This window comes from Diachasmimorpha longicaudata, chromosome 1, assembly GCF_034640455.1.
Source record: "Diachasmimorpha longicaudata isolate KC_UGA_2023 chromosome 1, iyDiaLong2, whole genome shotgun sequence".
NCBI lineage: Eukaryota > Metazoa > Arthropoda > Insecta > Hymenoptera > Braconidae > Diachasmimorpha > Diachasmimorpha longicaudata.
In genome coordinates, this window is record NC_087225.1 from 8,885,349 (window position 1) to 8,903,495 (window position 18,147).

General features: G+C 37.9%; 2 protein-coding genes across 4 annotated transcripts in view; one reads left to right on the forward strand and one right to left on the reverse strand.

Moving 5' to 3' along the window:
* Positions 1–18,147, forward strand: part of LOC135168786 (tachykinins) — a 41,806-nt gene that overhangs the window by 13,110 nt on the left and 10,549 nt on the right. For both annotated transcript variants that reach the window (XM_064133310.1, XM_064133318.1), the window contains exon 2: positions 8,131–8,166. The gene's annotated coding sequence lies outside the window, so the exon portion shown is untranslated. The remainder of the gene's footprint in view (positions 1–8,130; positions 8,167–18,147) is intronic.
* LOC135160847 (uncharacterized) lies at positions 9,940–12,381 on the reverse strand. 2 transcript variants are annotated; one of them, XM_064117934.1, is made up of 3 exons: positions 12,291–12,370; positions 11,837–12,187; positions 9,940–11,490 (listed from the first exon to the last, which is right to left on the reverse strand). In XM_064117934.1, exons 2-3 carry the CDS (start codon positions 12,174–12,176, stop codon positions 10,094–10,096), a joined length of 1,737 nt encoding a protein of 578 aa, XP_063974004.1. In that variant the 5' UTR covers positions 12,177–12,187; positions 12,291–12,370; the 3' UTR covers positions 9,940–10,093. The 2 variants fall into 2 exon arrangements, with proteins under 2 accessions (XP_063974004.1, XP_063973994.1); XM_064117924.1 differs by having other exon boundaries at positions 11,837–12,381.

Genomic DNA, 18,147 nt, shown 5'->3' on the forward strand with positions numbered 1-18,147 from the left:
TTATCCACTTTCTCCCTAAATTTTTTTGTTGGACAAATCGGGAAAACAACTTGTGAATCAATTTCCTAAAAATATTCACCACTTTACTTAATATTCTTAGGTTAAATATACAGTCTTTCAGCGAAGTTATTTTGACCCTTGTTCCACTTATAGGATTCAATTATTCGGAACGACATTCGTTAACAATAAACTAATTATAGGGTTGAATATGACCAAATGAAAATTTGTTAGTAGTTAAGGAATGTTTCGGTAAAATACCGGAAGTTGAATCAAACAATGTCCCTCTAATAAGCGTTTGTTAATGATTAACGAGTTAACGTTTGATGTGACCCAATAGACCTTAACCTTTACCAATTGGATTCGTTAATAGAATAGAATAGAAACGGAGACGTCTCAAATGAGGAAGTGAGTATGTTAGGGGGTGAATAATGAAATCAATCTTAATTAATTATTTCTAGATTTGGAGAAAATATAAATATCGTAATAAAACGATTAAGAGGGCACCTGCACTCAGGATTAAAAATAGTGAATATGATTTTGATTTATGGATTTATGAACGCGGAGACATACGTTCTCTTTGAATAAAATAATTTCTGGGACAGGTAATTTGGGAAAAAGAGAAATGAAAGGAAAATGATAAGAAATACCGAAAATTGAAGCTTCTGCGAAATGACACGCAACAGAGTAAAATACTTAATTTTTTTGGAAGTATTTGCCCAGCTCAGACGAAGAAGAATGAAAAGTACTGTCCTTACTTTGAATTTATTTCTACTAATGATCCGCACCTGCAATAAGTGCAGTTGAAATTAATGTAAGGGGAAATAATTACGCCAACATTTCCTCCACGGTAACCAGAGATTGCAGGCGATTTACGGTAGCATACCGCTGTTGAGACGCTAGTCACTGTATCGAACAATTTTCGTCCGCAAATTGGTTACATTAACGAGCGTTATTATTTCCTTCCTTCCAAAATGATTTCCACTTTTCCTATTAGGGGTAAACGTGCGGGCAAAATTCAATAACGATTGTGGAGGATCTTGCTTGTGAAGCTACATCGATTTTTCATATCCCCATGTGCTTACATTTCAAAGCCCCACTTCTTTATTTATTCAACAAAAAGCTTATCACGAAAATTTTGGGCTCAGTGCCACACTCAAAGACCTTCTAAGAAAACGTGGCTGGCTAGAAACTAGATCGACCCAAACCATTTACTATTTAGTTATTTAAATGCACCTTAACGAGAAAATGCCTCGCCATTTTTTTGCATCTGTTCTGCAAACAAATTTACAGATTTTAAAAATTAGTATCCCTCACTGTCCACTGAATTTTCCACGTCTAAAATTGAAGTATTTCTTTTTAATTTCAACGTTCAATCCCAACTGAGATGGACCGCAATTTAATGTCTATAGGGAATTTGCGGTGTTAACAAATCAGAGTTAAACCGTAAGTCGTTATGGGACGAAAATTCAGTTTGTCGACGTCAGTACGTCCTCGAGGGTACAACTAACTAACTGTGGGTAGCTATTTAGGTATTCCTACCTCACCCACTCCTTTTTATACGTTTCCAGTTCATGCTTAACATTGTTTACTCGGGCTAAACGGGTTACTCGGGTATTCCAAGATAATTCTGACATCGAGGGAATGATCCAGTTCTTACGGTATACTCCAGGATGCCACCTAAAAGTTCATCTCCATAGCTATCCCGAAAACATTTAAATAATTAGCTTCACTATACTCTCACTTATTCCCTTTTTCTCTCTTCTCCTGTTATCGATCAAGAAAACAATAATTGCTTGGTCATTAATTACGTTCTTTGTAGCCTGAAAAAATTGCTCCTAATTGTAGCGCCAAATCAGTGTCCAAAAAAGTCGACAACGTTTGCGGTGTGGGTTTTGTCTTTAGGATATTTATTTACTAAATGTTGGCTTTTTAAAACCCGATGTCTTTCGACAAATACTGCCATAGAATTTTATGAAGAAATTTTTCCTCGAGACGGAATTTTTGAAGAATTCAGTCATTATTCCGTGTTATGCCCTGGAGAAATAGAATAAAACTCCGTTGCGGTCCCCGCACAAAGATTTATCACTCAGCCAGTAGTGTAACTTTTAAACGACATGGTAATGTAAGCATATCATCAAAGGGAAAATAGTAATTCGAGAGGGTAGATCTTGACGATAAAGTGGAAAATGCCTTGGAAAATTGAGGGGAGATGAATTCTATTAAATACGATGTAAGCATTTTCCCTCGGGGAAAAACGCACGACCTCCCTGAGGATTCGATCGATGGGAATAACAGCGACAGTCACAGGATAAACAGACGGGGCAAAACGGGTTTAAATCAATGGAGGGCTAGTTCCATTAACCGAACATGGAGAAAATTGTTCAGAGAAATTGTTACTGTAATTATTATGTGAGAATATTTTTTTTTGAAACTCTAAATCTGGGTTCAACGGCCCACGATTTTTCCATTAATGCAGATTTTGAAACTTCGTTTCAAACTACCGCGATATTAATCACTGAAAGCTCTATGTATTTGACCCGAAACTTGTTGCCTCATATAATTCTCTCGTTGAATATTATTGCGAGTTATTACCCCGGGGATCGTTTTGGAAACACGTGAAGATTTAATTTATTGTTCAGTGAGTTTATATTCACTGCTAATGAATACGTGTACTTTTTTTTGCTTTAGTGCTTGTAATTTTCTTTATCAAATTACACTATAAAATGAATAGAACAGTGAGAAAATTCATCTAATGAAAAAAAAATCAATTGACTATTGATTCTATCACTGAAAGCTTTTACATAATAATTTCCGTCATTAAAATTCATATTGAATGGTGGATAATCCTTTGTTTTTAGAAGGTGAGGGTAGCCCAATGGGCCCGATGAACCCATCGTTATCGAGATAAATTTGATTGCGGAAAAATGAGACGTAGGAGATAATGACGTGTGTACGAAATAGTTGCAATAAATTGGAGAGAAATGAGTGCGAATGAGAAGAAGTAACCCTCGGGAAAATGAGGCGGGAAAAGATACTGTTCTAAGGTCGTTAGCAGTGAAAGAAAATGGAGAAGAAAGAGGTACGCAAGAGGGTCTCACAGGTAAAGAGAAGTGAAGGGTCAGCCCTGGGGGTAAAATTTTTTTTATCGTAGTTACCTTTCCACGTCACGACGTCTTTTGTCGCAGGTTTTCATTGAAAAATTGAATAATTCAGGTGCACTGCGGGGATTCTCATGATCATTCCGACTGATTGTTACACTGTTTAGTCATTTTTATACTGTTTAAAAATATCTGGAAAAATTCCCACCTCTGGGAATAATTTAACGCATATTTAAGTAATTGAAAATTTCATTCGATGAAAAAGCAAAATGTAAACTCAAAATTTGCACCCAATTGTCTTCCGAAAATCCGTAAAAACTCGGGAAAATTCTGGAAAATGTTGTCTAGTCTGGGAGAGTAACAGAGTCTCAACATTTCACGAAGTATTTCGTTAAAAATTGTGGTACCATGTCCGATGGTTCAGCTTCACTTCTTTTCGTGTGAAACTTAACCGAATTGTCTCACCTTTCCTCATTTCTCCCTTTCCGGTTGAAGAACCGAGAAGCTGGAATGAAAATCTTATTACGTTAATGCATGCGCTTTTCACGTTAACAGTTTTCACCACTCCATTTCCCAGTTCATCCACTCAAAGATTTCTTTTCTCTTCTTTCATAGCTATCTTTTCTTTTGACCTTAACCATCCATCTTCTCCTGGTTACACGTTACAAGAGTACTCGTCGCATCTCTCATCGTAATTGTGATGTCTGTCCGCCTAATTTCTTATTCAAAACTGCAGCACCAACGGAACTCCACTCAACTTTTTTCTTCACACTCAACCTTTCACGTCGCGACAACGACTTCGCCCTGGGTTTTCATTAAGAAGTTGAATAATTCAGACGTGCGAGTGGGTATTCCTATGATTATTCTGACTGATTGGACTGGACTGCTGAAAAATTATGTGAAATTTCTGGAGGGCCTTTTGAAAAAAATTCGCAAATCTTGATCTCGACATTGAAAAGTCTCAGTAGAATTGAAAAAAAAAAGTTTTCCTTAAAAATTTATAGGCTTGGAAAATATTCAGGGGAATATTTTCTTCATCATGCCCTGTTCCTTGTCATGTGGAGGTCGACCGAATTTTCCCGACTTCTCTCTGTCTGAGTGGAAGACAGGGAAACAGCAATGAAAATCTTATCCCCTTAATGCATGCGCTTTTCACGTTAGCAGTTTTCACCACTCCATTTCTCAGTTCATCCACTCAAAGATTTTTTTTTCCTCCTTTCACAGTCTTCTTTTGGTTTGACTCTAGTCATCCATCTTCTCCAACTGCTCGTTACCTCGTATTCCTGATGCCTGTCCCCCTGATTTCTTATTCAAAACTGCAGTGCCAATGTAATTCTGGTCCAAAGGGCGGATAATCTCACGTTCATGGGCTGAAGACGAGTCTCATTTCCATACAGAATATTCATCCTTGCAGTACAATAGACAGACTATAATCTTCAATGTCGAAGGGGAAATTAAATTTGGAAGGCAGTATTAGTGTTTCAGCTTCGCGATATGGAAATTGAGTGTTTAAGGTGATTTTATCGTAGTTATATTTTATGTTCATCAGAGTTCATGGAGTGATAGAATATACTCCATTCGATATGCAACTCCATTCTCATCACATTTCCATGCACATAACCATCGATCATCAAACTCATGCACCCCTTTGGCCCTTTGAAACATCTATCCCTCATCATGCCACCTGCGCATTTGTCGTCATCATTTGTGTCTCGGAATTCACATATTCCGATATTGTAGTCGCAACTGCGTAGAATAGAGAGGAGACAAGTAATCAAAACTACTCCAACATTTTTTTCCGAAAAAAAATATGTGCAAAGGTTATTCGATATTTTCTTATCGATTCTCTTATCCATTGGTCAAGTCTCCGTTAGTTTGAAAACTTAAAGATTTTAAAAAATATTTATTTAAATGTTGGAACCATTAATGTCAGTGCCAACCTCATGAGGTTGACACTTGTGAAGTAAAAAATTTCTCTTGAGAAACTCTCATATAATTTTCTGAAAAAAATTGACAAATTTTTTTTCAATTGTTTGAGGTAAAACTATAAATATTTTCCTTCGCATTTGACTTTACAGGTACTTCATTTTTTATTCCAAATTTGAATACTTTTTGTTTTTTTCGATTGTCCTTTGAATGAAAACAATTCCGAGGTTTTGCACTCAACGTTCGACGAAAAATCATTCTCGCTAATTCCAACTGAAAAAAGAAAACAAAAAATCCATTTTTATTTTTATTTTCTACCCTCTGTACTATTCTAACCCACTCTCCGACGCTCTCGAATAAAACTACACCAATCGCTGTATCGTGTGGTATTGCCAAGCGAGGATTTATCTTTCGCTTTGATGCATTTTTTTTCATCGGATAAAAAACAACACTGAGAAATCTAAAAACCTGTACTGCATAAAAAAATTTCTCTGTAACTGGATTTATGGACGGAGGAGCAGTATTGATTCCATTTCTGTGAATGAGTTTGCAGTACAACTCACACGAAGTGAATGGGATTGGAGTAGAGGACTTATTCAAAAGTCGTGTGTGTCAGCCATTGCCACCTTTGTGCTGTCGCGGTTATTAATTGATAATTATCGTTGATTCCATCTCAATGTTTACAGGCCGATGAATAGCCCCTCGTTAGGTCTCGAAGGTCGTCAACGTCGATAATATTTCATGGGAAAGACACATTTCAGAGCAACTTGATTGATTCAATCTGAAATGTCCGACCTGAACAGTCCGCAAAATTGTTTAAATTAATCTCATTTAGGGACTTGAAATTTTCACCTAATTCCATCTTACATTATCTAGAAGTCATCTAGTCTCTAGAATTTACAAAATATTTTATTTCTGAATGGAAGCACAACGGAAGTCTTGCAATCGTTCGATATTTCCATTTTCTAATTTTGCATGAATGGGGGATAAAAAAGTTACTCTGAATGACGTGGGCATGACGTAATGTGAATCAAGTTTTTTTATGTCGGTCTATCATATCCAAAAATTCAGTTCACTAGGGCAGAATAAAAAGACCCTATTTCATCGCCACAAAGGGAAATTAAAGAACCAGAACAAATGGAAATAGTAAAGGGGAAGAGCAACGAGCGAGTGAAATTCATTTCGCGTTGAAAACTCATCGTGAATTCCTCTTTGTCTTCGCCATTTGTCGGTTCCATTTCGACACATTGTCAGGCCTTCTTGACAGCCATGGGCTCTGACTACTCGACCCTTCTACAGTCCCAGCCAGCGCCAATCCTTTTATCTTGGAAACTGGTACAGCGTTGACCGCCCTTATCGCTCCATAATTTTTACACTGACATTTATTTATTGGCTTCGAGTAAGCTTTAACAACGCGTAAATTTGTATTGCAATATCGTTATCGCACTCACTCCGTGATATACGCGATCAGAGGAAATTCAATTGAAATAATTATTAATGATCCACGGAAAGCACACGCGGTATCATAATTGATGGTGATCTATCGTTAATTATTTGAAAAATTCCCTTCAATATTTTTTTGATTCAACATCACCACAATCAGAACAAATCCAATTAAAATTTAATTCAGATAATCGCCTGTTAATCTCTGATCACATTGATTTGGGGGAAAACAAAAAAATATTTTTAAAAAACGTAGGTCGGACATAGGGTTATCATCTTAAATTGTTGGTTCAGTGTGGGTTATCGATAGGACCTTTTTCCTAGGACAGCATCCGCGAGGTCATTAGCCGCCTACGGCAGCACAACCGTTTAAACACTTTACCCTTTTAAAATTCTCCCCCGATGAAAGTGCCCTATTGTTACCCTTCGAAAAAGCTCGTGAAGTACTTCCGCAAGACCTGAACTACCGGTTCAGCAAAAAGTTGCGTTCCTCGGGCTTCGTTTAATCTAACCTAATCCATATCAATAGGGTGTCGCAAATTTTCCCAGTGTAGTCTATTTTTTGCTCATTATCAAGCTCTTTCGCTTCATTTTAGCCGCGATAATCTGTGCGGTAGAGTAAACAAGAGTAAAAAAATTACATATTATCTTATCACCGTGCAAACTACCTTAAAAGCTCTGAGTTGATAAAGAAAATGGACTACCGTGAACGGGGTAAAAGCTATCGAGCATTAGTTTATCTGCAGTGCAGCACTAAGAGTCTTCCTTCCGCCTCTTCTTCATCGAGAAACGATTTCTCGAGAGTTCCCATTGTAATCGTTAATGTTTCATTATTCATTGCTGTTTAATTAGGATTTTCAGGGGAAGAGCGGGGATTTCCTCAAGAGTATTACAATGCGGATCAGTTTGAGTGAACTGCGGTAGATGAGGATCAGTGGGTTGGAAAACTGATTTATGAGGATACTTGAAGGAAATGAAGGGAGGGCTAGATAAGCGACCGGAAGTTTTCATAATTTTTCTTTACTAAGGGATGTCATGGATATGGAAAAAAACACTCGAGGTGGTGTAATTAAAGCTTGATGGATGCAGAAGGGATGCCTAGACAATCACAGCTTGAGGTACTCATTCTTAGGAAAATGCATCTGACAACATTCATCAGATACCGTTAATGCTTCAGAAATTTTGCGTGCGGAACGTGGAATAGCAAGAGTGTCGAAGTTAGGAATTATGGAGGGGTGGGCCCGGCAAATACGAGGGGAATGGTGACGGGACATTTCACTGCGGGTGGAACTCGATAATAAAGGGTCATACCGTAATGGACGTATCGTTTTCAAATGTTTTTCACAACTCCAGTCGTTATGGAATTGTGACGTATGAAACAGTTGCAATGAAAGATGCAAAAGGGTCATTTTTTTATATAGCGTCATGTGACCGAGGAATTATGATATTGCAATGGCCACGAGATGCACAAGTATTAACAAAAATTTACAATACGTTCGAAGAAAGCAATGAAAAATTTATTTGAAGGAATAATTAATGCCTGAATTAATTATTCCTTCGTGTTATCATTTTTTTAAAAATTGGGAAACGTTTGACTCGACTATTTCTCCGATTTCCAAAAATTTTACTCCACTTTCTCATGTGTTATTTATTTTCCTTTCAGATCGTGCAGATCCCGAGATCCCAACAACTGCACTAGGTAAGTCGGTGGGTGAGGTACGACATTTCTGATCGCGCGTGAGATTTTTTCCCTCTAGTTTGTTCTAATGCACCGAATCGATTTCCTCAGGGACGTACTGCGTTCACGCTTGAGTTTTTTCGCCCCCCGATACACGTGCTCTATATTCTCCCATTCGACGTATTACACTGAACATCGTGGCTCTATGCATTGATAAATATATTTAAAAATAAGTTGCCGATTTGTCGGTTTGAATTCTTTCAAACCGATTTGCAATTCAGGTCACGGTGATTTGCATGAAGAATTCAACGACCTTTGGTACCTCGATACGCTTGATCAAATGGCCAAAGTTTAATGGCCCTCTTATGTCCCGTACTCCAGCTATTCCTCTAAACTCATCCACAAGTGCCTAAACCATATTGAAATCAGTCCCCGAATAGCTTCGATTTACTGGTGGTAAGTTGGCGAGAACAAAGATCCATTCGCAACTGTTTGAACGATTTCCAATTCTATGCATCAGAGGGAATGATCTTTGAATTAAGCCAGGAAATTGTCTGTGACTGCAATTAGACATCAATTATCGTGTATATTTCGAATTTATAGAAAGTTTCTGTATTATTACGAATACAATAGATTGCCTGAACAAATGAACACCCGAAATATTTTCAATACAACTATTCCCCAGCAACAGTAACTTGACAATTAGCATCGTTTCATTATTTGATACAATGGTACCGTAGTCATTATCTCTCAATTTTGACTAAAAGCAAAGATAACCTGATTTCATCAGAAATTCCTAAAAGGTTGTACAAAAATTTTCACTCCAGTCACCATAATCTTTTTTTTTTCAGTCAGCACTCACCCCAAAATTTGCCTCCCTAATAAAAACCAAGCTAACAACCAATGCCAAAAAATTCCCATTGGAAAGAGCAGAATACGTACACTATCGCTAAAAGGTCAGAGATATATTTTATGAGGTAATGAATAAGTCACAACTCCCAAACTCCTCTACAAAGTGAACAAGAACACCTGTTATCAAGAGTACCCACACAACCCCCACTCGGACTTTTGCGTGGTGAAAATAAACAAAGTATAGCTCTCTATATTGTCCTTTTTTCTACGACTAATGGCCAGCTGCACGCTTCCAACATCAATTATGAACTCCTTTGATCCCACTTGAATGAACCCGAGAAATATCAAAAGTTAGCTTTATTAAGATCTCCAACAAATGCATAGAGAGTCTATAAAAATATAATTTGGGTCAGGGAATTTGCTCTCACAGAATTTCCGGCTTCCTCTGGTGTATTCAATTAGTTATTTAGAGATCGAGATGATCATCGGAGGTAATTATCGGATCGCAGCGGTCCGATTTGATATCAGGTTCGAAATATTCGGGGCTGACAGGGTTTAGTGCTGTATCCCTTAAAGTAACAGATGCACTGAAAGCCAAATTCATTAACGAATTCACACATTGTAAAGAACAGAATAAGTGCAGTATCACTGAAAGGTCAGAGAGATATTTTTACAAACCCCTGGATAAGTCCCAATTCCCAAACTTCTCCACAAAGTGAATGAGAGCGCGTGTTATCAAACGAACCTATCCAACCACCACTTGGATTTTTCACGTGGGAAAAATGTAAACATGTACCCCCACCCACATTTCCTCCTTTATTCTATGACTAATGAATGTCTGCACGCTTCCAACATTAATTGTGAATTATGAATTCCTTTGATGCCACGTGAATGAATCAAAAAAATATCAAGTGTTAGCTTTATTAAGATCTTGAGCGAATGTACAGGTCTATAAAAATATAATTTGGGTCAGGGAATTTGCTGACGGAGGATTACCGCTCCCCCTGGTATATTCAATTAGCTATTTAGAGACCGAGTTTGACCACCGGTTCTGTCCGTTGATGTTTAATTCAAACTTCAATGTTTTTCATTATTATCAGCCGTAATCATCGGTGCTGAGGTAGTCGGAATTGATTTTATGTTCGGAATATTCTTCCGGCTGCCAAAGCCGACTGACATATCTTTGAACGTAGGAGACATCGTACTTGAATCCAATATCGTCAACCTGCTCAACAGAGCAATTCACGAACGATCCACTTTTGTAGAGGGTCAGAGGACAGCCCACCTGGTCCTTCGGAGGATAGATCATCATTCTATTCTCATCTCTACCCTTCCCCTCCTTGTTTACCGGCACAATCCTGGGGAGGGAGAAATCGTGTCTCCTGATTCCTGGTTTCTGCCGGTTCCTTCTCAAGTTTTTCCTGTCAAACTTCCTGTGCTCACCTCCAATTTTTTCCAATTCTCCAACTGCTAATTTCGTTCTAGGTTTAGATTCTGGTTTACACTCACAGCGAGATATCCTGCAGGGAACGTCCTTGTTTTTTCCGTATTTACGCAGATGTGACGGTGAAAATCGTGGGTCATTTTGATGGCTTGACGGAGGCTCCGAGTGATCTGATCTTGGAAATTTTGGTTGCATTGCTGTGATCGCTTTCGGAGGGTTTTGACGAGTCGGGTGTTGGCACGAACGGTCGATCCTTTGCGATTGCCAGCAGTTCTTTCTGTCCAAGTTGTATTCCCTGGCTCGAACATCGGAGGAGATCTCTTTGGCCGTATATTGCCCAGTTATTTTTTTACGAAAAATCTCAGCGGGTTTTTCCACCGCCTCAATCTCCCGTCGGATTGACTTAAGATGGGCTGATAAGATCCTGTAGTTATCATTGATTTTTTTCCAGTGCTCGTCGTGTTTTTTCCGGTCGTTGGGAGGTGGCACAGGTGGCTGGTGATCCTGTAGGTTTGGTTTCGGAGAGGGGGAACGTTCTGGAGATGAACAAGAGCATGAACTTTCATCGTGACGATCTTTATCAGGACTTCTTGCATTATCATTCCGCACGGTAGATTTTTTCGATGCCATTGAATATGTTCTGCCGGATATGTCAACTGGACTCTCGGGACATTTGCATTCAATGGTGCAACTGGGATTCCAATCGTCGTTTATGCAAGTACAACCGATGAAGCGTTTCGCTTCTCGAGTCTTTAGCATACTGCACAACTTTTGAGTTTGAGCTGGAGGGCCTTGGGAATAGTGCGTGCTGCTCGGAGACGGAAAAGTGCCACGGGATTTAGAGTGTCTTTGTAAATCTTTGAGGAGTTTTAATCTTTCAGTTCTCAGGTAATCGATACAGTCGCAACAGCAGCAGTAGTCAGCTCCGGATTTTTTAAATTTTTGATGTTGGGATTTCGTTCTCGGCGGGAGGTTATGAACTTTGGCTCGTTGAGGAGAAGTCCGGGGGTCCAGTGCGCCAGACGAAGATGATCTGTTTGAGGAGGAGTCTGTGGGTATAAAATATTTATTAACGATCAACCGGGAATCAATAATTGTAGCAATTGAGGCCGGGAGGAAGCTACTGGCTTTCTAGGGAGAATCATGAAGAGTCGAGGCAAGAACTTGCTGATAAATATTTGTATTTGCTGAGTAGAAAAAAAGTATTTTGAAATTTATATTTGGAGGAAATCAGGGAGGATAAGGGAAAAATAACATCAGGATAATTCTCGGCGCTAGGGAATGTTGAGCGCACGTGGAAGTTCTACTCTTGAGTTTCGAGATAATTAGAATATTTTCTTCCCTTAGGGTTGAGAAGCTGATAAAATTTTTAATTCAGTTTTCTTCATGTTTTACCTCTCACCAATTTCTCTTTATCTTTGTGCCGTAGACGGCAGTCGCTCGACCAACTTTTTATTAGTTCTACACTCGTGACTTTAACAACTGGAGATGCTGTAGTTCCTCTCTTTGTGTACCTCCTTTCAATCCCCGGTTTTTCATAGCCACTCGAGGGACTTCTGTTCACTTTCTTAGAATCAACATTTCTTTTACTCCGGTATTCTCTCCTGTTTATCCGGTGGGGTAGTCTCTCGAGGCCCTTCGAGGATGTCGGAGTGTCCGGATACCGGCCCTCGTCACACGACGGGGAGTTGCATTTTGATCGATCACAATCCCGGATTCCTCTGGCTTTGGACATCTCATTGCCAACTTCATTAAAAAAATTTTGGAGGTTAAATTTTTCCGCGAGTGTTTCTACGAATATCAACTTCTTATTTGGAAGGTGGAGAGGATCAGGATTATGTCACCGTACAAATTTATACAGGCGCGCGGATAAAGGAATTTTTACTATTCTAAATGAATTCATGAATATTTGGATGAGGTATATCCTTCTGATGGTCTAACTTTGCACTCAACTTCAGGTACATTCTTTATGACACTAAGTTCAGTCTTTAATACTATTATTATTGCAGTGGGTTAGGTAACCACCCGGCACTTATGGTAAAAACTTTGTCTCTAGAATTTTTATCTCATTTTGGAGGAAAGTTCAAATTAAAGGATACGCAGAGGAGAAAGCCAGTTGACTTATTTCTTTATATTTATTTTACTACAATTGTATTACTTTTAATTTTATTATTGATATAATTTTCCCCGAACGCATACGAGAAAAAATATAATAATTCGAAGAAAAAATGATATGTCATCTCCTTCTCGAAGAAACAAATATATTGATCATTTACGTATTTAATTTATTTCCATCTCTAACGAAGAGAGAGGCACACCACAGCAATTTGTCAAGTGGAATCAGGGTTATAATACCGTATGTGCAGCACGCGCATAAAGCATCGAAAGGTCACCGCGGATTAGTACCCAAGTCTTGGTCAGCAGATTCATCCCATGGGCATATTCCTTACCCCGGACCGTTTCCTCAGGATTGAGTGGATCATAAAGAGAGAGAAAGCGATAGAGAAAGAAAAGTTCGCCTGACGTTTTTACAACTTGTAATTGACCGTTGAACTTTTAACGTTTACTCTCGATTTTTCCATCCGGAAAATTTATTTTCATTGAGATTCTCTCATTCTTGTATCGTGCAATCTTCCTCTCATCGGTCTATTCACTTTTTCCCTCCGTTTCAAGTGCTGATTCAATGCCCACTCGATTTTTCCCCGTAATAATTGTGTGTCGTAGCCATCGATAATAAGACGCGAAATAAAAAGATAGTGATTGAAGGGAAGAACTGCATTTTTATGGAGCCATAGCCAATGGACTGTTTTACCGAAGAAAGAAAACTTTTTCTGTCAAGGGATTTTCTACAGAAATTTATCGTTATGATTTTTCAATAACAAATGGTTTTTGAGAAGCAATAAAAATCCAAATTTTGAATTGTTTATTCATTAAAAACAGGAGTCTAGTGAAGGGAAATTTCAGCGGTGATTTCAATTACAGAACAATTTCATTGAAAGTTCTCTTAATATATTGTAGTGAACATATAAATCAATGACTTCAAATTAATAGTTATTACATTGTAAGAAAATCACCCTTTCATATATTCAAAAAATTTATTTAGTGTTTAACAATACATTACAATAGTATTACAGTAGTAGTTACAATAGTACAACAATAGTACATTAGAACACTGCGATACAGATTCTGTTTGCGAGTAATGTGAAATTTGACAAACTGTCCTCGCGTTTATTGAAACCGAAATTTATTTCCAAATGGACCATTACTTTGAGTCACACCATGCAATAAGTCTTGTTTATGGTGCACTACGTGCCAATGTACTGCACGCATCGTTCGTAATTTTATTAGATCACTATTGCCCTCCTTCGTCTTAAAAAACAAACAAACAATTTCATAAGAAAGTACAATAAAGTAGATTACCTTTTTCATCATTTCATTAGTTTCGTTTGTTTTTACGCAACTGCGGACTAACGAATTAGCAATCGCAAAACCACAAATAATTGCGATCATCACAAGCCCACAAATGACAGGTTTTCGTTTGAATCTATGTGAAAATTGGAGAAATTAAAACCGAATGCGTTCATCAAGGCTTTCCCATGCGGAATGTATAACAGCGGAGATTAAACCAATGTGGATAGCGCTTCAGTTTAACTCAATTTCCACCCACCACCCATCAGCCCGCTATACTCTTGTTAATTTTGTGGCACGCGTCATTTCCATGCTCATAAATTCATCATCAAAATAACCAAAAATGATGGTTAGGTAGATTTATAATTGTTCATTTCTATCCTAGGGAAGGCACATGACACTATTGCTATGAGAATAATTATTCTTTCCAAAGTGCCATGTGTGTGCTCAGAAATGAATGACACTCCGCACAAAAAGATTAAATTAAATTGATTGATCAATTTTGACGAGTTACCCCTGAATTTGTAATTAGTAGATTTATATGTTGCTCGATATGAATTGCAATAGCTGAGATCCTTTCAAAATACTGTAATCCTTTTTTTATTTTATCAAGTCGCAATTTTAAACGACTCCTCTGTTGAAAAGAAAAGAAACCACAATAAAAAATTCAACCCTGATCATCGGTGTCGGATCGTTGCTTTCTCTTTCAGTCAATCGAGCGAACGAAATCGTTTAGCTTTATCGGAGGGCCCCACAAAGTTGACGACAACAATCCCTGACATTTTCCATTTATCCTTTTTCCCCCCTTTACATAAGCGAAAGTCAATGGAAATACCAGTTCCCATTTCCGCTAGTCACTGGTAAAAGCACTCCAACAAAATTTTTGAAAAGAGTGAATAGAATTAAAGAATTGAAGTGAAAACTATAGTGACGCTCATTCTGTGTCTATTTGAATCAAAGTTTCATGAGTTTGAAACTGGAGAAAAAAATCAACCGTTGAAAGTTCAGGGATAGGTAGAATTTAAAAAACCAATTGTGGGGTTTGTTTGTAATTGAAAAACTTTCGAGTTCTCTTCTCCGTTTTCATCAGGTCGAATAGAGTCGTATTTTTTGTTCATTAGGTTTAATTCACTGTTTTTTAAACTCATGTCAACGCCAGAGAGCTGTTGCATTTAGAAACGAGGTGGATTAAAATTGCCTCGAAGATCCTGGCGAGTTTTATTGTACGAAACATGGAGGACAGGCTAGGTTGCAATGAACAATACCTGATATATTACCTCATATTCGGTTAAAAAATCTACGAATATAACCAAATGTTATAATTGCCTGGTATAAGATAGCATATCGCTGATATTGAGAAAATAATTCCGCAAATCAATTTAAGTGTGAAAAATCTATTCATTCGTTCATGTTGCGAGTCGGTTCACCAGTTCACTACTGAAATTTTCACCGCTTATTATTCCCCGCGTGAAGCGCTTTCATTACTTTGGTATTGTTTTCCTCGGTATTCCTGAAACAAACTGTTTGTGAATGTTCTGGTATTCCTGTATCCCACCGACGATCATATTACACATCACGCGTAAAGTCTGCACTGCCCACATGGGCACAACTCAGAACAATGAAAAATGTCAGCTCGAACAATCGTGATGACTGTACTGTATTTTTTTTAATAACAATCTTTCCCTCTCCTTGTTTTAATATTTCGTTGGATTATGAAATTCTTATTAGGCCTCTTCACCCTCGGTTTTAATGGATTATCCAGCGAGTTGAGGGTGGAAAAAATTTTTATTACTTTTAATTTCTCAATGAAAGGCGGAGGGCGGAAGGTCACTAGTACATTCATATCTTTTTCCATTTAATAATTCTTTTCGTCTTTGAAATAATTAAATCAGTACAGTATGGTGGAAATACTGTGACAATTATTTATCGTGTGTTAGTAACATAGGGGAAATCCGCATCAATTATTCTATGATATCTTATTGATCTCACAGTTCGTTAATTTTAAAATACCACTTTCCACTGAACTGGTGAATAATCAATGGTGGGAGCAGGTGACCGACCGCTGCGTAGGACGACTGCGTTAATTGTATATTTTTTTTAACGAGCAGCGGCTCGGATGAGCCTCAGGTTTTTTAATTTCCCCTATTCATTCATTCCTCAGAGCAAATGAACATGCAAACAGGAAAAATAAACTCAGATGTGATTTATATAATTCGTTGCAGCCTGATTGACATTCACATGGGGATAGGGTCAGTTGGTGTACATAATTTTTGCTTCAAAATCAATAGTAATCTCGTGACTAGTCGTGAAATTTGATCGTTTCGCAACCAATTACCCTAGGGTTACTATCAGTAAATTTTTCCTGGCCACAGGAGGACAATTCACCATTCATTTAGTCCTTTGCCCCACTCTAGGGTGGGAAAGTACTGTAAAGGAAGTTCACTCCACAATAACCTGATGTGTTCAGTAATTTTTCTCAAACTTTTTTTACGTGTAGATAAAATCATGGCCTGACTACTAATGGCCCTGATTTTTTTCACCCTCGTGTATCATCTGCCTGTTATTTCTTATAGGTCTTGTGTATACAGCCTTATAACATTCACCTCTGGAGCCTTTCCGACCCCTTCGCTCTGTTTACTACCTTTTCATCGGCATTTTTTTTACCCCGGTCGGAGGAATTATGGTAAATTTACAAGGTGCCAGCACGTAGTTTTTTTTATGAAGCAATAACATATTTTTGTCTCTTGATTTCCCCATAAAGTTCAATGTTCATCTCTCGATGAATCGTCGAGATAACATCAAACTTCCCATATCTCGTGAATATTCAAGTAAACTGATATATCTAGAGTACACCAGTTGTCACATATCAACGTTAACAATTTGAAACATGATATGCGGGACCCTCTCAGAAATTCACATGCCTGAACATTATTTCATCCCGCATTGGGTGATTACACATGAAAATTCAAGCGCGAAAATTTCAGGTCAATGAGGTCGTGGAACGAATCCGTGCGTTTGAAAATAGTTTCATCATTGGATATCATCCCGCATTCATTTCAAACGCAGTAGAGAATAGACACAAGTCATCAGAAATCACTGGACTTGTTTGCAAAATTTTAGAATCCATATTGTAATTGCAAAACGCCGAACAGCACTTTATTCGAGAGATATATGTACAGTCCATTAAGGTGTTTCATGTAAGAAGTGACAGATGTGAAGAAAAAATTGAAAATTCACGAGGGGAACGTCTACGTACAATACACTATTCCAAATTTTTGCAATTTTTTGGCAGATACCAGTCTCAACATAACAATGAGACTTGTCATGAAAATGAATGAATTCTTGTAACCCTTCAGCTGTAATCCAAGAGGTTACTCCACTCGAAATCAGGTAAATTTCCATCGCACACAAAAAATGAAGAAATGAGAAAATAAATTGTAGGTGATAAATCAAATCTTTTTGGAGAACATGTAGGGGGTGTAGCGGAAGTTCTTCATATCGCAGTTATGCTCACATGTGATTTAAATAAATCCCATGATTTATCAAGAAAACCTCAATTTCTCAACTTTATCGATACGGTCTTATCATAAATATCCTTACAGCAGCTAAATCGTATTACTTTCTGTCAGTGCAATAAACCCTCTGGGTACCACGAAGCAAAAAGATATCTCCCACCACGCGTGTGCCGTCACACGTATACGTCAGCTTTAAAGGGAAAGTATGTGGGGACATGGAGATTTTAATCGCTTGAATGGTCGCAACTTCTCTGTTCTAAGACTCACCCCTCATGCATAGGGAAGTGGTAACCTCTAGTGTCTCGTTCTTCGAACCTCGAGCCCCGACAGTGAAAATTTAGGGAGCTTTACTCGCACATGCAGGAAACAAATATTTTTGCCAAATATTCATTGAATTTTGAGAAGAATTTATTTCCTCAAAATTATATTTCTTCGATTGACTCATTTCCAAGGGCCCTAATTACGTTTCACTAAAGCCTGATCAGTCAATGTTAATTTATTTTTTAGAAATTATGATTTTCTAACGGGATGAATTTTTTCATGCGCATAATTATTGAAGGACTTCACTTAAGGGTATGACTAACCTGGTTATGTTCTAGGACAATATAATTGACATAATTTAATTGGACGAAATGAAAGATTAAATACTCCTCTAAAGTAAATGGACATTTGACGTAAATAATTCTTTTTCTCGACGTACATTCATATTATGATTCATTTATTCCAATCTTTCACTCAAATGGCAAAACTCGTGTGGAATTCGATTACATATATACTCGTTAA